At 35.4% G+C, this 26,599-nt stretch overlaps 2 protein-coding genes and 1 long non-coding RNA gene across 8 annotated transcripts in view; 1 reads left to right on the top strand and 2 right to left on the bottom strand.

Moving 5' to 3' along the window:
• LOC110029407 (protein arv1 homolog) overlaps positions 1-26,599 on the top strand; it is a 39,574-nt gene extending 12,975 nt beyond the window's left edge. The window contains exons 10-12 of one of the 5 annotated variants that reach the window (XM_020731710.1): positions 7,859-7,901; positions 8,228-8,283; positions 26,398-26,599. In XM_020731710.1, the coding sequence (XP_020587369.1) occupies positions 7,859-7,880 (22 nt within the window). In that variant the 3' untranslated portion in view covers positions 7,881-7,901; positions 8,228-8,283; positions 26,398-26,599. Of the gene's footprint in view, positions 1-7,858; positions 7,902-8,227; positions 8,284-8,815; positions 9,122-15,643; positions 16,817-19,453; positions 21,685-26,397 lie in introns of those variants that run through there. The other 4 variants (XM_020731703.1, XM_020731696.1, XM_020731719.1 and 1 more) reach the window with 4 other exon arrangements.
• On the bottom strand, positions 3-7,737 carry LOC110029436. Its single transcript, XM_020731741.1, has 2 exons — positions 7,314-7,737; positions 3-342 (listed from the first exon to the last, which is right to left on the bottom strand). Exons 1-2 carry the CDS (start codon positions 7,609-7,611, stop codon positions 194-196), a joined length of 447 nt encoding a protein of 148 aa, XP_020587400.1. The 5' UTR covers positions 7,612-7,737; the 3' UTR covers positions 3-193.
• On the bottom strand, positions 1,342-6,357 carry LOC110029445. Of its 2 annotated transcripts, none has more exons than XR_002294542.1 (3): positions 5,240-6,357; positions 2,227-2,736; positions 1,342-2,152 (listed from the first exon to the last, which is right to left on the bottom strand). It is a non-coding gene; the product is annotated as an uncharacterized LOC110029445 (long non-coding RNA). The 2 variants fall into 2 exon arrangements; XR_002294543.1 differs by having other exon boundaries at positions 2,227-2,732.

Here is a 26,599-nt window from a genome sequence, read left to right as displayed (position 1 = left end):
AATTAACCCATACACCTCACTTAACAATGAATATTAAAATTTCTTAAAAAAGAAAAAGAATTATTAAAATTACATTTAATAATATGATGTTATTTTTAAAATGCAAACGGCATATGCTACAAGTTACGTCGTCCTCCAGAGATGCAATCCATTCCTGATTACTGTCGGCAGTGAAATTTGTCAGATTGTCTGTCTACCGGAAGTGATTCTCCGCGGGCATCTGTAGAACTGTTTCTCGTAGCAATGTGCTTGACGTGACATTAATAAGGAAGTCTGAAGTCCTCAGTGACAAAGCAATCGTCGGGAGCTCCATGAAATCATGAAGCTCATCTTTTCTGAATGCTACAAAAGACAATCCATTGGTCATAACACAAGTTGAAATTGTTAAAAGGAGTAATTAATTACAGTTTTTTTGCAAGTGTGAGGTCTCAGAGAACTCAATCTACCAAGCAATGAATCTGTCACTACAAGAGGATAATAGATATGGTAAAAAAAAAATTCATTGTTGTCCTTAACTCACGTAAAACCAAACTTGTGTGTGTCACATATGCATATCACCAAAACAGACAATCCAGAAGATTCTCAAAAGCCATATCGCCGAAAAGAAGATAGGAACTTAGTTGCCTGCATTAGAATTTCATATGTGACACCAACTAACAACGACTAACAGACCATCCAAAAGAATTCATAAGGTCAAACTTCTCATCATGAACCTCTCAATCCTATTAAAAGAAAAACAAATTAAATAAAAATAGAAAAAAAAACACATTCGAATAGGGTAAAAAGCCCATTCAATCAATATCCAGTATATAAGGAACACAAATAAATAAGAAGTGTACAAAATAAATAAGTAGAAATTAATAAAAAAAATAATTGCAATTTTGTGCAACTGTGAGGTTTCAAAGAACTTAGTATACCAACAAATGAATCTGTCACTACGAATTTGTCGCAACAAGAAAATAATAGACTTTATAAAAAAAGAGTTCTTGGTTGTCTTTAATCCACATAATACCAAGCTCGTATCTGTCACATATGCATATCAATAAAAAAAACCTTCCAGAAGAACCACAAAAACTGTTGCACTGAAAAGAAGAGAGGAATTTGGTTGCTTTCATTAGGATTTCACATGTGACACCAACCAATAACAACTAACAGACCATCCAGAAGAACCCATAAAGTCAAATGTCTTATCATCAACCGTTCAAACCCACAAAAAAAAAAAAAAATGAAATGCAAATGAAAAAAAAAAACCACTTACAAATAGCATAAATAACCCAAACAGACAAAGAAATAAAAATAAACATAAACTTAATAAAATATAAATAGTACTAAATAAAGTACAAATAATAAAATAATAAATACTCCAATCACCCTCCTACTATCACACAAGTAATTTGCTCTCTCAACTATGTCATATCACATGCACCTTTCCCGTCTGCAGTACATGTGGTAGAAGTATCATTCTCATGCTGTAATAAAAAATGCCCAAGACGATACTCAAATGCTTTGACATGTACATGCTCATAATCTTTGTCCGCCCGTCGGAAGTTGATGTCGTTGTAGGAAGGATTACGCTGAATGAAATTGTGAGCGTTATTGTGACAATCAAAATCTGCACTTGTTTGGAACACGTGTAAGATGACATATCGCGCAGTATAACTCATTTATTCTTCAAAATATCGAAAGTCTTCTCAATGACAACGCGTAAGGAGAAATATTTTTTATTGAGCATTTATTTTCTACCTCATGTTACATTGCTTACTGGTTCAAAGTCAGGTATGTGATATCTCATATTATGATAGAGCTTGAGATACTCTCGTTGCAACAAATATTCAACATCAACTAAGTAATATTTATCTAATATGCACTTCATAACTAGTTTTGAGGTAAAGTTGAATTACGAAAGTAGTCAAGTCTCAAGCGTAGCTACAGGAGGATGTGAGAAGTTGTACTTATTATTCCGCGTTGCAGCTTTCAAAATTCTACTGGCATGTGCATTGCCCTCCCAACCGGTCATGACAAAAGTGAAACACATGTTGAACTCTCACACAACCATGCATTATGCGTTGGGGACCCGCAACGGCCGATGAATGCGATCTTCTCATTATTTGAAACTTGTGCATCAACATATGTTTCATCGATTGCTCCAATTCTGGGAAAGATAATGATGAGTTACATGATAACATTGTTTTTTGTAAATCGAATGTAATAAATTTAGGACATTACCTTAAATAATGACATGTACCGTGCATCGTGTCAAAATCTATGAGGGTCAGTTCGAAAGTTGGCTCTGTTGGCTTTATAACTTGTGCTGAAAAACTCAATAAGTGCCTTCAACCCCATTTAGAAGTATCTACATATTGTCTCAGAGGAGTGCTGAAATCACTCCATTGCGTCTCACATTGATTTATTCTGGAATAATACGTAAAGGGTTATCGTCAACACCTTTCGCAAAGTTGTTCTTGAAGAGCCATGAAATCCATGATTCTCGTGTAGTTCCTCTAACATATTGTTGAATACCTCTTGTATCATACATAATATATTGTTGAATCTTGTTGGGTGCCCCGCAAACAACTCCAGAACCCATTTGTCCCAAACATATGAGGCTTTCATGCAGGGTAGCAATTTATGTAGGAGTTGTAATACTCGTACATCATGCATATGACAGTTGCAACTCTCATTCTTTGTCTTTCTCTAGTTGCATCCATGTATATCAGTATCACAATATCACACTAGCTGACACATAAACATCAATAAATTAGCTACAATTACATTGGATACGAACATCACAATAAACATATAAGCATCACTGAATAAGACAAGCACTAAGCAATTAAAATTTTAATAGCAAAATAAAAAACAATACAGAAACATATATATTCCAAGCGAATGTAACAAAAAAAAAGTTTATTAAATGTTCCTGTGATCATAAAAATGTCATAGGTACGCCACCCTATGGTTTTCGGGAATCTTGACGAAAAAATCTCTACGAGTCAGATCTTCAAGCAACTCTATCTCAAACAAGTACAATGACAAATCCTCAGAAATTTTCCTATTTAAATTTGCACGACCTGGTCGATAGAATTTGCTTGAGATGTGTAGGGTCTCTGCAGGAAGCCACCAACTGTGATATTTGACTTCAAAGGAAAGCAACCTTAACCTTTTTTTTATTCTCAACCCGCAAACGCTTAGAACGACAGGTGGACTCAAGTTCATGGAGGTCTGGGCTGAGGACTTTGGTTGAATCATCTGATTGGTCGGCTCCCAAGTTCTCGGGGGTGCCACCAAACACTGTTTTACTGGGGGCACATGCATTGTTGCCCGTAGCAATGACACTCCCAAACATTCGATCTAACTTATCCTCTAACTCAGGATCAAGTCCACAGATTTTAAATTTCTTTGCAACGGACACAACTTACAAATTCATAACATCTACTTTAATTTAAAAACAAAATAAACTTTATCAAATTAGGGGACATGTCAAAAAATGATTACTGCAAGTTTTTCTGCCCATCACTCATTGAGTATCAATGGTGCACTCCACCGGATCTCACCTAAGGCCCGTTGATCCTCGTTTTAATTCTTTCCAAAATTTTCAATCATTTTTGAATTAATCTCACTTGCTTTTCAATTGCATCATGTCGTACTCTCTGCTAGTACTTTTTTTAAAATTTTCTGATAATATTTTCCCACCATTTCTTGTTGAAAAAGGTGATAGGCCTATCTCCAAGGTCGATCCCTTTCAAACAAAACGTAAAAAAATATATTATTTTTGTTTATTTATTCCACATTGCGGGTGCATCAACCTCTTTGATCTTAGTCATTGTATTACTACGATGAAAATAACAAAGTTGCATAAATGAAAATCCAACAATATATGCACATGCTAACAATCAATCACCCAACCCACAACCACCATCCCAACCCACAACCATATGCCCCAACCCACAACCACCACCCCAACACTCCAACCCACAACCACCACCCTGACCCACAACATATGCCCAAACCCACAACCACCACCTTGACCCACAACCATATGCCCCAACCCACAACCACCAAAATCATATGCTCCAACTCACAGCCACCACCCCAATCACAACCACCACCACATAACCCAAAATCATATGCCCCAACCCACAACCACCACCCAAACTCAGAACTACCACACAACCCATAATATTGACCAACACAACACAACCTACAACACTAGCTATCACAACAGAACTCACAACACCGACCAACACAACACAACCCATAACACCGACCAACACAACACAACCCACGACCACTACACTAGCCAACACATCAACATAGCAAATCATAATCACAACCTAATACTGGCCATCACAACCCAACTCATATCATTGATCAACGCAAGACTGACCAACACAACAAAAGCCACAATATTGTCCATCACAACACAACTCACAGCCACAACCAACAGCAAACCACAATACTAGCCAATACAACACCACCCACAACACTGACCAACACAAGACAACCCACGACCACAAAACTGACTAACACAACAACACAAACCACAACCACAAACCCACAACACGACCAACACAACACAACCCACAACACTGACCGACACAACACAACCCACAACACTGACCGACACAACACAACCCACAACACTGACCGACACAACACAACTCACAACACTGACTATCACAACACACCCACAACCACAACCTACAATAGACCACAACACTGGCCAACACAACACAACCCACAACCACCACAGTGGTCAACAACAACCACAACAGTGGTCAACACAATAGCACAACAAACCACAAACACAGCCTACCACCGATCATCACATCACAACACAACCTACATTACCGAGCAACACAATACAACCTACAACATTGACCATCATAACACAACCCACAACCACAACCAACGGATAACCACAAAACTGATCAGCACAACACAATCTATAATACTGCAAATCATCACACCACACTACTGCACTGGCCAACAAAACACCACAACAATCCAACACTGGCCAACCACAAATTCAGGCTATCACAACAGAAATCCAACACCACAACACAACAAACCCTACTATTCTCTTAAATTTACAACAAATAGAAACACCACACCACCGCCTCCATCAACACCATCAAAAACCAACATAGACATAAACAAAATCCAACAAGACATCAAAATCCAACAGAAATGAGAAACCAAAACGACCTATGCGAGAAAGGATAGAGAAAGGGGATACCGGATTCCAGAACGAGAGGTTACGACAGAAGAAGCTAGAGATCGCAGAGGAATGTTAGGGCAGACGATGAAGCGAGCAATCGCAGAGAAAGGGCTGGGCGGAGGGGCAAGCGGGTAATGTATATGCGATCCACGTTTTACTTAAAAATGCCCCTCGACGTAGTAATACCGCTGCCTCAAAGGACGGATTTTCGCGGCTTAAAGCCGCGCCGAACACCGCCCCAAACGGGGTCTCTTCCTCTTAGTTCGAGATCGCATGGAGCCGCTCGGTCCTCCACTTTCTATACCGCGATTCAGTAGCGGAACCCCTTTATTGTTCTCCCTCTCCGTTGTCGTAGTCCTCACAACTCTGCTTTGTTCTCGTGAGCCTGAACCCTGACGTTCCTCCTAAGCCCGATCTTCCTCTTCCCCTATTCACGTGAAACAAATAAGGGAAGCCCTCACCGACCCTTCTTCCTCCTCATATTGAAACTCTGCGCTCGAGTTCCCCTTCACCGACGTTGCACTAACGCGCTGACCTGCCTCTTCTCTGTCTTTTTTTGCTCTGATTTCCGCACCAAAAAATTGGTTGTTGCGACCATTTCTTCCGTACCGTCGTTACAAGTCTCCTTCTGGCATTGCCCTAGCTTCCCACTGGCACGGCTCCCTCCGTGCAGACCCTATCGCCTCGTTGCCGCGCCTCCCACGCACGAAAAAGTATTACGGCCAACCGTCATGTCGCCCGACGCCGACGTGTACGGCGATGTGACGCCCGACGGTTGTAGGTTCGGACGTAAAATTCGCCCTCCACACACCGATCCTCTGCCCTAGCTCTCGCGATCCCACTTGGTAACCTGATCCCCTCCTTCAAGCCCAACCCGATTATTTTTACTCTGCTCGAGCTCACTGTAAAATCTAGTCGAGCCATTTCACTGTACTGTGCATTTTCTTTTATATTATTATCCTGTTGTGTGTTGTATATATTATGTTTAAAAATGAAGAAAGTTTGTGATGTATTGTTATTTCTTAATGTTGTGCTGTCCTCAACGCCATCAACGGCACAATATTAAGAAATAATATAGATTAGGGTTAAGCTTGCTTGGGTCAAAGTTTGGTGAATGACAAAATGAATTAAATGTGAAATATAATAAATTGGGGCTTAGTTTAAGACATAAATGTTATTTTTTAAATGCTAAAATGAAGAATTAATATTTTAATTTCGCTACCAAATTTGCAATGTGTCTGCTAGCAAACAAAAGACATAATTTTAAAGCTTCAAATGAATTAAATCTGAAATATAATAAATTAAGATTAAGTTTAAGACATGTTATTTTTAAACACTAAAATTAAGAATTACTATTTCAATTCTTTACTGAATTCACAATGAGTCTGCTAGTGAATAGAATACAATCATTTTAAAGCTTCAAATGAATTTATGTAAATGCAAGAACATTTTTTAAAGTATTTCAAAATTTAAGTAATTTCAAGGCATATCAATTTCAAGAATACTTTCTAAATCAATATAGAATGCAATATTTGGCGATCAATGAAATTATTGTGGAATTTACATGAGTTGAAATTTGGATACTCCTAATAAATCAGTTATGTATGATTTCAAATTGCTGCATATGCTTTTTTATGAAATGAATTGTTTCTCAAACACATTTTAAATTAACATCTAATTCATTCAATGTATGTAAGATCTTTGAAAGTAAGCTAACATATAAAGTCAAACACCTGCATGTGCTCCAACAAGTATATTGAATGATGAAATATTAGATTCGAGAATGTTTTATAGACAAAATATTAGATTCGAGAATGCTTTATAGACAAATCAGACTGGCTTGTCTATAGGAAAAGATTGTAAGTTCCACCCTACTACTCCGATTATCTTCGTAAGGATTGGAGTTGACGAGCCTATTAATTTTGAAATAATTGTTCTAATCCTAAAGATAATAATTTACAAGTCCAAATAAATCAACCTGATCCTGCTCATGGCAAGAACTAAAGTTGACGAATCTAATATTTTTAAAACAAACAACTAAATAACAAGTTGAAATCACCCACTAGTCACTATAGAGGGAGGAGGAGGTTACTTGTTTTTGAGCTAAAGAGATATGAGGGATCTCGTGCGGTATTTTTTCGCATGTAGAAGGCTCGAGCGGCCTTATCCGAGCGAAGAAGAGGGAGGGAGAGGCATTCGTGCACTAACCGAGTCGCAAAAGAGGAAGGAGAACTCCTGCGGTTTGTTAGAAGCTCAATTGAGAGCTGGAAGAGGAAGGAGGGTTCTCCCTGTCGTGTGACTCGCCGAGAAAGGAGGAGGTGGGTTGTCCAACTTGTATGACTCGAAGAGGAAGGAGGAGAAAGGAGGATTGAGCGACCGGTTTGAAGCATGATCAAGAACTTAGGGAGGAAGAAGAGATCGCGGGATTCATCTGCGTATGAGGGGGGAGCTTTGTTTGCGTGAAAGGTTCGATCGAACCCTTGGCTCGATTCCGCTTTTAGGGCAAGGCAAAGGAATAAAGTGTAAGAATTTAATTTAATTTGTGTTAGTTTAATTTAAATTATTTAGTTATTAATGTTAAGTAATTTAAATTAAGTTATGAAATGAAAATCCTAATGTTTACTCTTTCAACTTTAGGGTTTCGTCGAAGCTGGGGTAGAAAAGGGGAAGACAACTTCAGGTATAAATTTGATTTCAATAATGACGTATTATTTTCTTATTAAGTGATGTTATAATGAAATTAAGGATCCTAAATTTAAAATTTAACATATTGTTGTTATGTTAGGTATGCAAAAACGGAAAAAATTTAGTAGTTTTAACATAAAACGTAATTTGTATATGCATATATATATTAATATTACATATATATGCATATATGTTCATATGGGTAAAAAGAGAGTTAATTGAATAAATAAATTATGAAAATACTAATAGAGAATCTAGAATTAATAACATAGAAGATGAACATTGAATAAGAAATTGATTTCATTTAAATTTTTATTATAGGTGTACGTAAGGACTAGAATGACCTGAGGAAAAGGTTAGCAGAAGATACTGTTAAGGTAACATGTTTTTACTTTACAATAGTTCTGTTGATTTACACATGTTTTATTGTTTCTGATTTTTATTTTTAAAATACAAAAAAATACATGTTTCTTTTAAATAGTAAATGCAAGTTTTTTTTAATGATAAATGAAAAATAAAAATGAATAAAATATGATATATGCATGAATATTAGTTACCCCTGAATGGTACTAACACGGGAATGTATTGTACCCGTACATGAAATGAAAACGGAAATGAAAAAAAAATGAAAATTAAAAAGGCAATTTGCCTTTATAATTGGTTGAAAAATGTTAAACGTATAATTTTATAAAATATACATTTAGCCGGTGACTCTCAATTATGAAAAGTGTGATCTAAATGAAGCAATATAAATAAAATTATTTTATTTACTGCTCTCTTTTACTGTACAATGTTTTATTTTTCTTGCTCTTTTACAAAAAATATTTTAAAATAAGAATCATTATAATTTAAAATTATTTATCCACTAAGTAGTTTTAACTCAAACTATAGTTGCTAATATATTTACAGGAAAATCAATTGTAGATTAGATAAATTACAGGGAGCACGTGTACAAACGTCGTGGAGTGCCAGTTGATAGGTATTGTTGTTTAGTTTTTTTCAATCTGAATGTGAATGCTTAAATATGAATAATCTATTGTAAATGTAAGTTGTATGAATTAGAATGACTTTTGTGTTTTCGATTTTTATTTTTTGTGATGAATTTAAATTGTTAGTTATGTTTTCTTCATCCAACCGTTAGTTGCCGCCTTGGTATTTCTAAGCTCACCGGATCGGGTTGTGACAAGGGTGGTATCAGAGCCCAGTTAAAAGTAGTAAGGAAGTGATCATAAAAGTGCAATTAGAAAAATCATTAATATTTATTAAGACAATTAAAAAAATTAAGTATTTATTTTAATAATTTAAAATTATGTTATCTCAGGGTAATTGATTTTGACCCGGAAAATACATGAAAATTATAGAGATGTAAGAGGTGTTGATTATCAGGATCTGGTGCATTCAACACATACTGATCCTCCATCCAGTGGTGCTAGTATCCCTAGGGAGGCGTTTACTCAGATGATAGCTACAATGACATGACTTATTTAGGGTTCTCAAACCCAGGCAAGTGGCAGTGAAATAGCTCAGATAGATAAATATCCAAAGTTATTTCAGGACATGTGACGACCACCATTCTCTGGAGCACGAGGGCCAGTTGAGGTGGAGAACTGGTGGTTGAGGGTAGAGAAAATTATTGAGGTTTTGTCATGTCCTCGGAAGAGGAATGTTACATTAATTGCTTTTATTTTCGAGGGGAGAGCAGAGAGGTGGTGGCAGGGCCAGCTTCAGGAGAAGTTTAGCGGACGACCCACTAGTCAGATATAGTGGGAGGACTTTGTGAAGTCTTTTCGTGACTTTTTCGTTCCTCTTTCAGCCAGGAGTCAGATGCAGGATTAGTTCATCAGACTGTTGTTGGGCGACGGATCCCTTATGCAGTATAAAGTTGAATTCACGATGCTATCCAGATATGTGCCTTAACTGATCCTAAATGCCGAAGAAAAGTGTCACCGATTTTTCTCTGGATTGAAGGATATTATTCGACAACCTTTAATTCCTCTTGGCATTGAGGATTACTATGTTCTTGTGGAGATGGTAAGGAGGATAGAGATTGATTTACTGGTTACGCAAAGACGTAGAGATTTTTAGAAGAGGATAGGAGATGACAGGTCTAGATTGGGACAAACCATCTTGTCTGTCCAGTCTAGACAGTCTAGTATGAAGAAGTCTCGACCCAGCAACAGTGGTACTGGTAATGACGCTGGCAGTAGTAGCAGCAACAATATGATTACTTGTTCCAGGTGTGGAAGGATACATAGAGGAGAATGTTTGTGGGGCACCAACATATGTTTTTGTTTCCATCAAGTCGGACATATGGCGAGGTCGTGCCCTATGTTAGGACAAAGACCTTAGGTTGATGCCAGGGCTAGTGCTCCATCTATTCAGAAGACTTTTGGAAGACAGAGGACGACAGAGTGGTCAGGATCAACTCCAACGTCGAGTCGGACCTATCAGGGTGTGCAACCATGAGTATATGCACTGACTTAGCAAGAAACAATTGATTCACCTGACGTCATTACATGTATTTATTTTGTGCAGAAGATTTGCCAAATTTTTATTATTGCGAGACTTTTATATGTTGCTTATTATATGTTTCATATTTATTCAAAACAATTTGGTCTGAACCTTATTTGATAATGGGGCATCACATTCATTAATCTCAGAAGAGTTTGTGAACTCTGAACGATTGGAAGCTTTCAAAATACTCGATGTCTTATCAACTCTTCTACCTAATGGATCTTGCATGGTGGCTAATAGAAGCTGTTGTATGAATCTGAGCATCTGGGATAGAAGCTTCAATGCTAATTTGATAGTGCTATCACTTATCAAGTTTGAAGTGATCCTAGGGACGGTTTGACCATCTAATCACTCACAACTATTGATTATTCTAAAAAAGATAGTTAAATTCAGTATCCATGGAGAAGAACAATTCAAGTTTGTCGGTGATTGAGGAGTCATGTCTATGATGGTATCCATTTTAAAGGCATGCAAATTATTAGCAAAAGGGTATTAAGGCTTTTTTGCTCAAGTCATTGATATGATGAAAGAATCAAAGAAGTTAGAGGATATGCCAATAGTGAAGGAGTATCCATAAGTCTTCTTAGATGATTTGCCAAGTTTGCCTTCAAGAAGAGAGTTATATTTTTCTATCAATTTAATGCCAGTTGAAGAACCGGTGGCGAAAACACCTTATCGAATGACAATCAAGGAGCTACAAGAGTTGAAGAGTTAGTTGCAGGACTTATTGGAGAAGAGGCTCATCAAACTAAGCACTTCCCCTTGAGGAGCTCCAGTGTTTTTTGTTAAGAAGAAAGATGGGAGCTTAAGGCTATGCTTTGATTACCGAGAATTAAACAAGATCACAATCTAGAACACGTATCGTCTGCCAAGGATTGATGATCTTTTTGATCACTTAGAAGGAGCTTCAATGTTTTACAAGATTGATCATGCTCAGGTTATTACCAATTGAGAATTAAGAATATGATATCACAAAAGCAGCTTTCAGCGCCAAATATGGGCATTATGATTTTGTTGCAATGTCTTTTGAGTTGTCAAATGCAGCTGCAATCTTTATGAACAGAATCTTCAAATCATTTATGGATAGATTTTTTATAGTCTTCATCGACGACATATCAATCTATTCCATTGATGAGATTCATCATGCAGATCATCTTCACACTGTATAGTAGACGCTAAAGGAGAACCAATTGTATGCTATGTTGTCAAAGTGTGATTTCTGGTTAAGATGCATAAAATTTTTGGGCTATATTGTTAGCAGTGAAGGTATCACAATGGACCAGAATAAGATTAAAGCGATAGCTAATTGGCCCAGACGAATCACTGTTACAGAAGCTCAGAGTTTCTTAGGTATGGCGGGTTATTACAAGAGATTTATTAAAGAGTTCTCGCAGATCACAATGCTTTTGTTTAGCTCGACTCAGAATGTGGTGAAATTTGAATGGACAGACTGCTGTGAGGAAACTTTCCAGAAGTTGAAGATGCATTTGCTGACAACTCCAGTATTGACTATCCCCTCAGGAATAGAAGACTTCCAGATCTATAGTGATGCATCTTTAATGGAACTTGGGTGTATACTTATGCAACATGGGAAAGTAATTTCTTATGCCTCTAGACAATTGAAGAATCATGAAAAGAATTATGACACATGATTTGGAGCTTGTAACGGTTGTATTTGTTTTGATGATATGAAGGCATTATTTGTACAGTGTCAGATGTGAAGTGTTACAAATCACCAAAGTTTGAAGTCTATTTGCACCCAGAAGAAGTTAAATTTAAGGCAAAGAAGATGACTTGAGCTTATCAAAGATTATGACTTGGATATACAATATCACTTGGGGAATACAAATGTTGTAGCGGATGTGCTTAGGAGGAGCGCAATTGGCAGTGCTAACTGGGTAATTACACAACAATAAGAGTTGATTAAAGATATTGAGCATTTATAATTTTCATTAGTGATGCCAAATGATAAAATATTTGCTCAGTTGAACCAGATATTCATTCAACTAACTTTGAAGGATAGCATACGAGATGCATTGTCAGATGATGTAGAGTTTCAGAAAACATTCAACTAGGTAAATGCAGGGCAATTGGAGAAATATGAGATCGATGAAGAAAAGTTGTTGAAGTATAAGGGTAGAATTTGTGTTCCTGGTGTGAATGATTTAAGCAAAGAAATCCTGCATGAGGCACATTATTCAAGATGTACAATACATATAAGATGTATCAGGAGCTTAAGGGTTTATTCTGGTGGCTAGGGTTGTAGCGCAGTTTAGTGGAGTTTGTAGCAAAGTTTCTTACCTGTTAGATGGTTAAGGATAAACATTAAAAGCCTTGTGGGTTATTATAATCGTTGCATATACTAGAGTGGAAATGGGAGGACATTGCTATGGACTTTGTGACGAGGTTATCAAAATGAAGGCAGGTTCGTGATGCTGTATGAGTGATTATTGATCGTTGGATCAAGTTTTGCACATTTCTTGCCTATCAACAGATAGATTCTGTGGAAAAGTTTGCCAGAATTTATGTTGATGAAATTGTATGATTGTATGGAGTTTCAAAGTCTATTGTTTCAGATCGAGATGGTAGATTCACATCCAAACTGTGGAGGAAAGTTCAAGTGGCTTCGAACACTCAACTAATATGCAATACAACTTTTCATCCCTAAACAATCCAAATATTGGAAAACTTGCTTCGACGTTGTGTTCTTAATTTTGGTAGAAACTGGGAAAAGCACATGCCTCTAATAGAGTATGCCTACAATGATATCTTTCAGACTAGTATTGGTATTATTCCTTATAAATCCATTTATGGAAGAAAATGCAGGACACCTCTTTGTTGGGCAGAAACGGGTGAAAGGAGGTTAATTAGTGTTGATTTAGTTGATGAAACAACTGAGAAATTCCGATTGATTCGTGACAGACTGAGAGCAGTCCAAGATAGACAGAGAAACTATTATTATGTTAAGCACCGACCACTAGAATTTGAAGTTGGGGAATTTGTTTTTCTTAAGGTTAGTTCGATGAACGGTGTTAAGCGGTTTGGAAAGTTTGGGAAATTGAGTCCACAATATGTTGGTTCGTATGAAATCATAGAGAAGACTGGGAAAGTGTCATAGAGGCGGCATCACACATGTACGGGGTGCATAATGTGTTTCATATCTCCTTGCTTCGAAAATATATTGTTGATGAGGCTAGCAAACTTGTTACTGATCCTAATGATATGCAGTTGACTTGACATTTGTGGATGAGTCAAAATGATTCATAGATTATGATGTGAAGCAGCTAATGAGTAGAAACATTCTTTTTGTTTGTGTATTATGAACGCCTGAGGCTGAACAAGATGCTGCATGGGAGAAGAAATATGAAATAAGAGAACCATATCCACACCTTTTCAGTTAAGGTACGAGATATATCCTTGTACATTAAATTTCGAGGATGAATTTTTTATAAGGAGGGGAGATTGTAATAATAAATGTTTTAAACAAAAATTCAATTTAAAAAAAATTCCATTAAAAAAAAAATAAAGTTTCGTTGGTAATGAAGCTGTGCAGGTGTCGTTCAAGCGAAACTCCGTTGCTCATGGGGAGTTAAGAATGAGGGGGGGATGGGGAGTTCATCTCCATTCATTCGAACCCATCGCAAGAGAGCATGAGAGAGACAGGAGTATGTGAGAGAGCGAGAGAGTGAGGTAGAGGAAGGAGAAGAAAAGGAAAAGGTAGAAGAAGAAGCCACAATAAAGGGAGGAGGAGGAGGAGGTTACTTGTAATTGAGCCAAAGAGATAGGAGGAGGGAGCTTGTGCGACAATTTTCCGCACATAGAAGGCTCGAGCGGCCCTACCCAAGCAAAGAAAAGGGAGAGAGAGGCATTCGTGCCCTAACCGAGCTGCATAAGAGGAAGGAGAACTCGTGCGGCTTGTTAGAAGCTCGATCGAGAGCTGGAAGAGGAAGGAGGCAGAGGAATAAAAGGTAAGAATTTAATTTAATAGTGTTATTTTTATTTTATTTATTTAGTTATTAATGTTAAGTAATTTAAATTAGGTCATGAAATGAAAATCCTAATGTTTACTCTTACAACTTTAGAGTTTCGTTGAAGCGGGGGTAGAAAAGGGGAAGACAACTTCAGGTATAAACTCAATTTTATAATGAATTATTATTTTCTTATTAAGTCATATTATAATGACATTAAGGATCCTAAATTTAAAATTTAGTTATAAGTAAATTTTGATTTTGTTAGGTATGCAAAAAAGGAAAAATGTTAGAAGTTTTAACATAAATCATTATTTGGATATGTATATATATATATATATATATATATATTAAAAGAAATGACCCGAGCGAGGCTATTATACGAGCTCTGGACATCCCCGATGCGCCTAACAATTCGAGTATCACACCCTTCATCGGGGGGAATCAAACCCCAGACTAGAGGGGATTTACAACTGACAAGCAGATGCCCGACCAATTGATCTGAGTACGCGACACTTGTATATATGTATATATGTTCATATAAGTAAATAAATAGTTAATTAAAAAAATAAACTATGAAAATACTAATAGAGAATTTAGAATTAAGCAGATAGAAGATTAACACTGAATAAGAAGTTGATTTCATTTAAATTTTTATTAGTGTACCCAAGGATTAAGTGATTTGAGAAAAAGGTTAGCAGATGACACTGTTGAAGTGAGTAATATGTTTTTTACTTTACAGTAGTTTTGTTGATGTACACATGTTTTGCTGTTTACAACTTTTATCTTTAAAATGCAAAAAAATCCATGTTTCTTTTAAATGTTAAATGCAAGTTTTTTTTAAAATGATAAATGCAAGAGAAAAATGAATAAAATATGATATATGCATGCATATGGGTGTCACCCCTGGATGGTACTGGCTGGGAGATGTAATCTACCCATGCACGAAATGGAAACAGAGATGGAAATAGAAATAAAAATGGAAAATGTTGCTTACCTTTATGGTAGGTTGGAAAATGTTAAATGTATATTTTTATAAAGTATATATTTAGACGGTGACTCCCAATTATGAAAAGTGTAACATAAGTAAATGAAATGAAATAAATTGCTTTCTTCATTTACTGCACAATATTTTATTTTTCTTACTCATTTACAAAAATATCTTATAATAAAAATTATTGTAATTTAGAAACATTTATTAACTGAGTAGTTTTAATTCAAACCATAGTTGCTAATATTTTTACAATATAATCAGTTGTAGATTGGATGGACTCTAGGGAACACGTTTATAGGCGCCGTGGAGCACTAGCTGATACGTATTTTGGTTTAGTTTATTTCAATGTAAATGTTTAAATATGAACAATCTATTGTAAATATAAGTATGAATTAAAATGACTCTTTTGTGTTTTGAATTTTTTATTTTTTGTGATGAAATGAAACTGTTAATAATATCTCATTCGTCCGACCGTCAGTTCCCGCCTTAGTAATTCCAAGCTCACCAGGCCGGGTCATGACAAAATAGCGGTTTTGACCATAGCCCTCTAACCATTGCTGCCAAATGAGAATATTATTTTAAGGTTCTGGATGCAACATGTATGTTCTTTAATGGCTTTCTACCATGTGAGTTTTGAATCATAATGGCACAATTGCTTGTCCTAAAACTTTATGTAGCTAAGATCGACTTAAATTTGTTTTTTTAGACAAATATTCACCCCATATCTACAAGAATATTTTGGATGACGCAACCCATGATTGTTGATAAAAATCTTTCTGTCAGGTTGGGTCGATTATCTCCTCTAACTAGGTAGATTAGGGACCATGACGAGCCGAGATGACGAAACTATATGATCTTGATCGGGTTTCGTCTTTATTCATCCACCATCCGCTCTAAGTTTCAAGAGATGAATTCTACATTTTAATCCTAAGGCTGTTATTATATGTTGAATATTCAATTATTAATGACTGGTCTTAATGAAAAGTGTTCTCTTATTCGGGAGGGGTAATTAACCATAGGGACTTGCGATTATGAGAAACATCGAACCCCAGGTCAAAAAATCACCTCAAAATGAGGGCAAAATCTTTGGGTAGTGTCTTGTCTACAATCTAATCTTCCTTCTAAAGATTTGACCCTCCAAAGCTATCTCAAAAACAAAATCAAATGAAGAGAGTTGTCATGGATCTTCGGAGCCCACATATACAGGAACTATGAAGTTTTATTTGGAGCCTTAAAATCCCATGCAAAGATTTTTTTTTTGCATTATAAGTAATCATAAGAATGAATCCAGTATTTCTTTAATATTTTTAAGCTGCAAATTCATTCTTAAGTGTCCAGCGAACAATCTAAGCACGATCAGAAGTTGAGCTAAGGTAGTTATTAGCAGGTTTAGCGTTGTGTGATGATCCCTACTAGCAAGCAAGATTTGGAAGATGGCATGACTTTTCGTTTTTTTTTTTTTGGAAATTTGCTTGCGTAGTACACTTGCTTGCGTAGTACACAATTCTTATGTATTTACATGTCTCACATCTAAACATGCAAATATATATACATAGCTCCTCAACATTCCCATTGATCTTGAGGAGTGCCTAAATGTCTCGAGACATCCGTATGTTTTCTCTCTTTCCCATGTTACAAAGTTAGATTCCTTTTCGTCATTCCCTCTCATCAGTTTTGGCAGATTATCTGATGAGCTTAGTTATGATCAAATGCGCCTGGCTTTGTATTAGCGTATTTTTTTATGTATTGCTATGTATGGAAATATGTGTAAAAATGTATATAACAATATATGATAATACACAATACAGCAACCAATGGCTCTTTGTGCATTTTGCTTCACACAACCATGATTGTGTGATATTGGCTTGATAGGAAAGTGAAAGTTTTCTCTGTTTTGGTATTTCCATATTTACATGATTGTGTAAATATGGAAATTGGAAAAGTTGAGATGTGTGAAGCTTATTGATTTCACGTTTTTCTCTTCCCTGTTTGATTGAAGGTTATTTTAAATCCGTGGAAATCTTGTATAAGATTTTGAGAAAGGATGCTTTTGACTTTGAAATTTGGTTTTTACAAAACTAACAATCAAATTCACAGCTTATCTAAACTCATACCTACCACCTCATGATGCTCTATAGTAGTAAATGAAATCAAATATTATAGCATAACTCTCAGCTTCTCTTTATGAATGCTATTGAGGGCAGCAAGTTTCTCTTGTTTGAAGAGGAACCTGTCTATGGTGTGCTAATGATTAATGTACCTCTCTTGGCTCAAGCGGAGATGGCCAATAACATGGAAAAATATTCGAGATCGATTAGGAGGGTGTTAAGCTCTTCTAGGTCAACAATCTTGACTAGTGAAGGAAAGTAGTCGGAGGTCAAGTTCTGGAAATTGGCGGTTTAAGTTGGCGAGGAAGATGATTGTTAGAGCAGGGGGTGGCCAACATCAGATTTAATAAAAGAAGTAAAATGTCATATTGATACGTCACCAACAAATCTTCGTTATCCAGCATGAATCTCGAGGCATGACACAGATCTTGAAATAATATTTCGAGCAATGAATATTCAAACCTTGGTAAAAACTCCTCTAGAGCTCCAATTTCAATAAACTTATAGTCAAACTGACCGACTTGATGAGACGGACCTAATGATATCAAAGTCATTCCAAACTGAGTCAAATCAAGCCCAGATCAAGTCATTAAACCATTCTTGGAAGAATTTCGGACATATTTGGAAGGTCAAAGGGTTATCGAATCTAGCAAGTTTATAGTTGAATCGAGACCCTCGATAAGACGAATCCAACGAGCCCAAGATTGTGCAATTCCAACATCGTTAAGACACTCAAATGTCCATTAAACGTTATTTGATTGGAGGAAGATCTCCGGACCGTCCGATCAAAATGATTCATATTCATGCATTAATGACACCCAAAACACTATAAATAGAGCCCCACCCCTCACATGAGGGGGGGATGGAAGCTTCAGAGAACTAGAAGCTTTAAGGAGGAGTTGAAGTCCAACACCATCCCGACTGTCGTCGACAACCGTCGATCGCCATCGGCCACTGCCGGGCCGTCATTGACACTCGTCAATCGCCGTCATTCACTGTCGACCGTCACTGTTGATCATCACCAATCATCGTCGATCACCACCAATCAGACACCTTCAATCATCGTCGTGGGACATGAGCTCATCACTACGGTCCATGTGTCAACAATAACCTACGTGGTTCACAGCTCGAGCAGCTCAGCCCCGATGACCTACAGACGTCATTCATACTCGCTACTACGGCCTATGTGAACCACAACTTCCGTAATTGCTTACTAGTTTATTTGGCCAATCAACACTTCTGGAGTAGTCATTTACAACACTCACGATGAACTACTACCTCCACAACAATCAATAATGACTCTTGCAACCTGCTGTCACCAAGAACTGTAGCCAGATTATAGTTATACAACTTTATAATTTCATCTTTCCTAATTTAGGAGAAGCATGGATCTATGTACTCATCATTCATAGTGGATTATTTCAACTGGGCTAGGCCCCATGGTTTTCTCCCTTTATGTGGTTTTTCTCTTATTTCAAGGGTCTTCCACTTAAAAAGTCGAGTTGTCTCCTCCAGCTTACTTCTTTTTTGTTATTTTTGTGTATTGAATTCTCGTGTAACGCTAAGACAATAATCCATTACTCTACTGCCGTGAATTTTCTGGCACACATCACATATTATGTTAAATTATATATATTATAAGTAATATTATTCTTTGTGATTTCATTGAAATTTTGGCTTTTTGAGCCGTTACTTTAATAATCAGGAGGAGATGGAAACTAATGAGAGTGAAGAGAGAGGACTCTAGTTAGATAAAATAGAGCATATTTGAGGCATGTAAATATATTGTTATCTTATAATAATCTTTATAAAGTAGTAATCATTTATTTCTTGTTTTCAGTCTTGGAATAGGTGAATTCATTGAAACACATAAACTCTTATATAATTATTTTAATATTCACCTTGAAGATTATTTTTCTATTATTTTTTTTGTCATTTTTATCAAGTGTTTTTTTTCTTCTAGCAATTGTTATTAGAGCAAGGTTGGCCATGGTCTCTATGATGAATGTGGGTGGAAGATAGAAAAGAGAGTCAACCAACTCAATGATGGAGACATTAGGTACTAAAAGATACAAATTGACAATTGCATGTATTGGGAAAGTTATTTTTATCCCGCTTGATGTGAAGCCTAATAAAATGAGCTTAGAAGGGGTGTGCTATATTTGGCATTTTTTTTTCTCCTTATGAGGTGGAGCTACAACACGGGCTGCATCCCACTTGTAGCTAAGGCCAAATTAACCTATCATTCACCGTGGCTATTGTCTTGTCGTGGTCGAAGTGGCTAGACATGTCTCCAAATGCGTTTCCTCGATGAAAAAATCTCGAAACGATGAATTTAGGACATGAAATTATGCTCCTTTAAAGAGTTAATTCTCTTGTATCTGTTAGATTGAGGTGGTGATGAGCTATAAATTTGATGGAAGTTTTTCCAACTAGTTAATTGCTTTTGACCTTATCAAATATACGGATATTGATGCCCATAGTATAAAGTGTGCACATCCTTGTTATTAGGTAAATAACAACGTTGTTCTTAACACCAGCCTTTTGCTAAGAACAGAAGTACACCCTTGAAGAAATTAGACTTATTTAGCATAGTAGGAATTAAGTTACTTCTGGTTGCTAATTTATTCAGAATTTTGTGATCAGAGAGGAGCAAAAACTCTTATAAAATGAGACAATGTCTTTAATAACAGAGAGTCTGGATGACAACTTCAAACATTTGTTCATACATTGAGTAATATTATTGCATTTCATTTAATGTCTCGTTGATGAAGGTGAGTAATTGAGGACACTAATTGTACCAACTCTAAAGAGATTGCAGGATACCTCAAATAGCTTAAAGAAATATGATAAGTTTAATATTGATGGAACTCTTCCTAAATAGGCTTTGGTGGCTTTCTTTGCCAAACAAAATTCGCCCTTTTTGAAACAACAGGTGATTGGAGCCATAATGGGGTTAAATCCATGTATGAACCCTCTAATGGTGGGTAGCTAGCCCATGAAAATTGCAAACGTAGTAAATAATGGTGGAAATAGGTACTCTTGACTGACCCTAGTTTTATTTGTGTTTGCAGGGACATTATCTTCAAAAATGATGAATCCTATAATCATTCAAGTCATAAACAAGCACTTCTCAATATAAAAACATCTTTTCTTGGTAAAAAAAAATTAAAACTTGCGACAAATGATGTGTATTTTTGCACTTAATTTGATTGATAATCAGAACGGCATTAAGATATACTATTAAAAATCTCCTGATATGGAGATGCAAAATATGAGTCATCACCCACATGAATGTGTTGGAGGCGTTGGTTAAGACAAATCTCATCACCAAGAACTCGCATAAATCATCATTCATTTTGAAGATCATTTTCTATCATCTCCTTTTCACATACAGATTCAATGATATGTGTTTCTTAGTTTGATCTTATAATATATAGTCACATCAGCCATCATATCAAATATGTCATCAAGTTGAGGTTTGAAAACTTATAATTGATAGTAATTTTATTGATAACACAATTATCCACACATGTGAATCACTTGCTATCCTTTTTCATAGTAATAAATCCCTTTAGAAATTAGTTAATCTGTCATTTAATCTGTTTATGCACATCTGAGCTTAGTTGGTAATGAAGCAAATTAGGGAGAAAACCTAAGAACCGATCTTTGACTTGTTAAATGACAAACTAAGCTCTTGGGTGACATTCATTTCATAAATCTAAGGCCTACTTAGAAGTATGCGGGCAACATTTTTTTCAAAACGACATCACATAATATCTTTTCTATATGTTTTCTTAGCTCAGGAGTCCTTTTGTTGGCTTCAAAAGGAATACAAAATAAAATGATGCTATGTAATTAAAATATAGTATTTTAGGTGGTTGGCAGCCGCAGGCAGCTTGTGGCGACGAGTGATGACACCAGCTGTGGTGGCAAGTTTTGCATTGTATTCAGAAATAGGCTTGAATCTCATGAGTTAGAATAAATTGTTATCCTCATCGCCAAGAGAGCATGTAGCCAAAGGCCAAGCTCTATTGCTCGCTTGGCGCTGAGGATAACAACTAGGCGGCAGGAGGTGGCCAATTGAAATTGGGGCATTTACATATATACAATCCAATTCCTGTGTAACTACATATCTACACCTAAACTATGCTTTCCACATTTATTTCTCTCAAATCTTTCATATCACATAAAACCTACCATCATTTAAACTTTTAAACAGTGAAGTACATCTTTTCATGCATAAGTAAGGTGGTACAAAATTTAAAGTTTAGGTGTTAGATATGTTAATAGATAGGAATTGAGTGGTATGCGTGTAAATCTTCGATTGAAACACTAAATAAGAGCAAATGAACTCTTGCACTTGTAGATAATTGGAATCCAGTGTTATATGGCATTAGGTTATATTATATTTATAAACATATAATTACTGTTGTTATGAGTTTTAAATTGTTTTCTCACTGAACTTGTGACTTTATTTTCATTCGTCCGTGCTTGAAAATCAGATTATTATATTCTAGACTTTAATTAAATTTATAATTCATATTAATTTCATATGTATAAAAATATAATTTCTATCTACATGTATGCCCTGCAAACCAGAACTAAAAACGTACTAAAAAAGCTGACATAATCAGTCGACTATAACCACTGCAAGTTTTGGACGACACATTACTTTTTGAAAATTTACATAAATATCAAACAATTATTATGTATTTACATCCCTAACACTCAAAATTCGATATTTACACTTGCAACACCTAGGTGTCATAAACTGATGCACAAAATGGTGTATTTCACTATCTTAAATAGATACCGATGATGATACTTTTATGTGATGCTGAAGATTTGAATGTTTGTGTTAGATATGTAAATACATAAGAATTGTGTGGTATGTATGTATGTAAATGGCCCTATTTTTCTGTTAGATATGTAAAAAGTGAATCACTATTAAACAACACTTTTTTAGTTCAGTTCTGCAATGGCTTGTCCTGCTCATGCTTCTTTAAAGATGAGCCAATCCCTCTTATCCTTGTCATTAAAGTTCTTAAATGGAGGCAGGCAGAGGTTTGTATATAAATACTGTTTTGTTATTTATTGCTGGCAAAATTTAGTTTGTGAGAAAATTAATGTTATTGATGCATGAAGCTTATGGCACTAATTACTTGCTAATTGTCTTATAAACAAAATCATAAACGTTATATGACATGAAACTTGAACCCAAAGCTATGCCTGGTTTTGCTTAGTTGTCTAGAGTAGATTTTTTCTAGCTTTCTTGTCCATTTACATAATGCATCTTACCACACTAAGGGGGTATTTGGTAAGCCGGAATTGAGCAGGATCTACGTAATATTTGACTTAATTCCAGCAGAACAAATTAAATCCTTGCTTTGTTAAATTCAATTTTTTTTGCCTTCAATTACTTTTTTTTTAACGTAAATACATATTTTTTAAATCCGATTATTGCACGGATTTGTCGAATTTAGCTTAGCAAGAAAATCATAGGAGTGGATTTATACCAAACACCATAAATGAATTTAATCTTAAATTGAATCAAACATTATGTTGGATTTATAGCATTTGGATTTGATAAATCTGGATTTAGTGGATTTATTAAATTGAATTTATCCTAAATCTTAAAGGTAGCTAATTACATCCAACTCTGCTTTTAGTTATTGGAATGGCACATTCAACCAAGAGTGAGGGAACACTTGCATTAGTATTTATTGGTGATATTTTAGTTGCCTCATGAGTGTAATACAAATGAAATACAAGGGATTTTTAAAATTTTAGCTGCTCATTGGATTAAAACAAAAAAATAGCTTAGAAGTTTTGTTAAATTAAAAATCCGTCTTTTAGTTTAGATTTGGTGTATTTGAGAAACAACTAATTTGTTCGATTCATCTGCTGGCTTTTGCCACCACCACCGGTCCGAGCCGGGTCTTATATTGATTTTGTTTACATCAACATTTTTTATATTACATTTTTTTGTCAGCAATTGTATTTGTATATTCAATGAATTACATTGCTATGGGTGCTTGAAATTATAGTGAACTTGCATAAAGGACCATAAACTAAGCTAGACTGGAAATTAAAATCTGTTGGCTTTTCACTATGATGAGAAAGAGCTGCGTGAAAGTGATGGTATCACTCGAAGACTCGTTTGTGGTGTTTCTAATGGATGGTTGATAGGCAGCGAGTTAGGGAGGATATAGAAATTGGGCTATTTTTATTAGTGGTTAATTTTTTTTTTTTAATAGTCAGAGAAGATTGTTAATAAATCTTGAGAGGTTCCATGGCTTTACTTTGTTACCCAAAGACCTACTTAAAAAGTGTGGCAGGTGTAATTGAGCTGAGCCGGCTTATGAACTAGTTTGAGCTCGACTCGTTAATGAGCTTATGAGTCGAGCTTATTGATGCGTGAGCTTGAGCATATGCTCGTGCTCTAATTCAAGCATATTTATTAAACAAACTTTAGCTTGAGCTTATTGGCTCATGAGCCTCAAAAAACCCATGAAAGTGTCCTAATCTCAAAACCAAAAAGTTTGCATTATAATTATGAATGAATAAAACCAATTTGTCTTTAAGCCACTAATTAACGATATTGACATCGAACCTACTAAAATGGGTATGCCATGGGATCTCCCTCTAGGGCTGTAAATAAGCCGAGCTTGAGCTAGCTTCGGCTTGGGCTCGTGTTCAGCTCGTTCAAAATCGTTCGTGTTTGAAATCAACTCGTGAACAGTGTGTTTTTGTTCGACTCGATTTAAATATTTTTGTTTTTGTTCGGCTCGTGTTTGGCTGGGAATTGACTTATTAGAAATAATTAAAAAAAAAAAAATGTAGAGTGTTAGATTCGAACCTAAACCAAATATATGCAAAAGAATGCATATAAACACATTAACACACCAGTAGTTATGATTTAAACTAAGATATAAATATATATAATATATTATTATAAAAATAATTATATGATTTTTTTTTATTTCGAGCTAAAATTGAGCCGAACAAGAGCCAACAAAGAGCTGTTCGTGTTCAGCTTGTTCATAATTTGAGCTTAAAAAAATGGTTCGTATTAAGCTCTTCTTCTTAACGAATGAGCCAAATAAGAGCTACTTAACCAACTAAACACGAGCAGTCAACGAGCTTTTTTGACAGCCCTAACCCCCTCTATAACCAAAATAAACCAATCAAATGCATAATAATTCATACAAAATAGGAAAAAAAATTAAAAATTTAAAAATAAAATAAAAATTTTTGTCTTTCATGCGCTTTTTTTATTTTCTATGGCTTCCTACAATTGAAAAAAATTATAATTGTTTTGTCTCAAAAGAAGGAAAAAAAAAAATCACAAAGAGGACCACTAAATAAGGAGCTTTGAATTAGCCCTCCACGTTCACAAATTTGTGCCTAATATCACACTTTAATTCAAACCCTAAAAGAGCATTCACATTGAAAACATGGCATATTTACATACATACCATACAGTTCCATGTATTTACATATCTTACATCTAAATTTTTATATGTAAAGACATTCACATAACAAGACGTTCAAACCCAGAGGTTCATGTCCATTATATCTATATAAATTACTGCGTTACATTTACAAGTTGAAATCTATATATTTCGATTTAGAGTAGTAGATCCTTTCTTAGCTTGAAATCAGCTCATAGTTATTACTTGGCTAGAAATCAACTCAAGGCCCAAACTGATTTGTTCCTAAGTTTGCTTGAAATACACATTTTCAAGCATAGTGTAATATAATATTATTGGTGTTAGATAGCAAATACGTAAGAATTGTGTGGCTTGTATGTAAATTTCCCTTATAATTAATAATAATAATAATAATTAGCATTTTGAGATGTTTGTTAGCAGGCTCAGTCTAATTTAGGCTTAGCTGGGATCAGTCTAAAGATCGAATTTTATTGAAGTAGGGCTCATAACTTCCTCATTGATGCGGCTCAACTTTGATTAGTGTTAAAATTTTATATTATTTTTTTTTCTCAAGATAAGCTCTCATCCCAAATTCTCCTTCCTAATATGCGAGGGAAAATTATTACTTCAAGTGTCACCGTGCATTTCATGTTGACGGATTTTCGCCGGACGTGCAGACACCAGGCGTAGTAATTTCTTGTGCATGAGTGGTTCAACAAGCTTGGTCCCTATATATCATTTAAACTGAAAGGTGATGTAATATAGTAGCTTATAAATCAACCTTCCTATTCGTAACCACTAGCTTTATATTCTCACCATATAATTTTCCTTGAATCCACAAAACTTAATAGGCTTTTGGCTCTACTCATAATAATTATGAGCTAAATAAAAACCTAATAGTTAGGTATTGCAATTCAATGAATTGCCATTTTGTCTTAGTGTTCAATTAGAAAGGCAATATTTTCTTTTCTTTCCTTTTTTTTCTTGCTTCATTTATTATCTTTTTTTTTAATCGTTCAATTTCATCCATCAATATTTCCTTTTATATGTCTAAACAATCTTATAGTCATTGATCTTCTCTTTATGTTATATATGAGTCTTTGGTAACTTCATATTAATATAATTACAAATTGATTATGAATAATACTATTTAGTCTAAGATGCAATAAAATAAGATATCTTTATTCTTTATTTGCACCAACGGCCTCCATTTTCTCTTTTCTAGCAAAAAATTGTTCAAAAATGCAATTTTTTTTAGCTAGAACTACAAGTTGATTAAAAAAAAGGAGGTTTTCATTCATTAATTGCTAGAGCTAACTTGATTAATTATGCTCTAAATGGAAGTGATATTGGTTAGCTAATAAAGTAGAAGAACAATCTAAAGAGGCTTTTTGTGGCTTAAGATGGTTAATGGGACCATTTCTTTAACTTTTATGATGAAAAATTAATATCATTAATTTGTGCAAAACAGGTTAATGCTGACAAAGCCTTTCAATTCATTGAGTAGTTATGAGGAAACTTGAAGGGGATGGTTGAGGTGGACCAAATTATGGGCCATTCCATAAGCTTTGGTATATAGCCATTATTAACATAATACAACATTATTACTATAGTGTCATTAATTGATATGGCATTTATCTCCTCTATGGACTGTCCTAGTTTCTTTCTATTTA

This window comes from Phalaenopsis equestris, unplaced genomic scaffold (genome assembly GCF_001263595.1).
Source record: "Phalaenopsis equestris unplaced genomic scaffold, ASM126359v1 Scaffold000002, whole genome shotgun sequence".
Classification (NCBI taxonomy): Eukaryota; Viridiplantae; Streptophyta; class Magnoliopsida; order Asparagales; family Orchidaceae; genus Phalaenopsis; species Phalaenopsis equestris.
The sequence above is the reverse complement of the archived record's forward strand: the minus strand, read 5'-3'. Positions and strand labels throughout refer to the sequence as shown.

What these genes read in the sequence shown, in the direction of transcription:
- LOC110029436 (XM_020731741.1), bottom strand. Translation starts at nt 7,611, where the DNA reads ATGCTTCAAACCGGTCGCTCAATCCTCCTTTCTCCTCCTTCCTCTTCG. An exon ending in TCTCTTTAGCTCAAAAACAA is followed by an intron (nt 343 to 7,313) that starts GTAACCTCCTCC and finishes TGTCTTTTGTAG; the next exon opens with CATTCAGAAAAGATGAGCTT.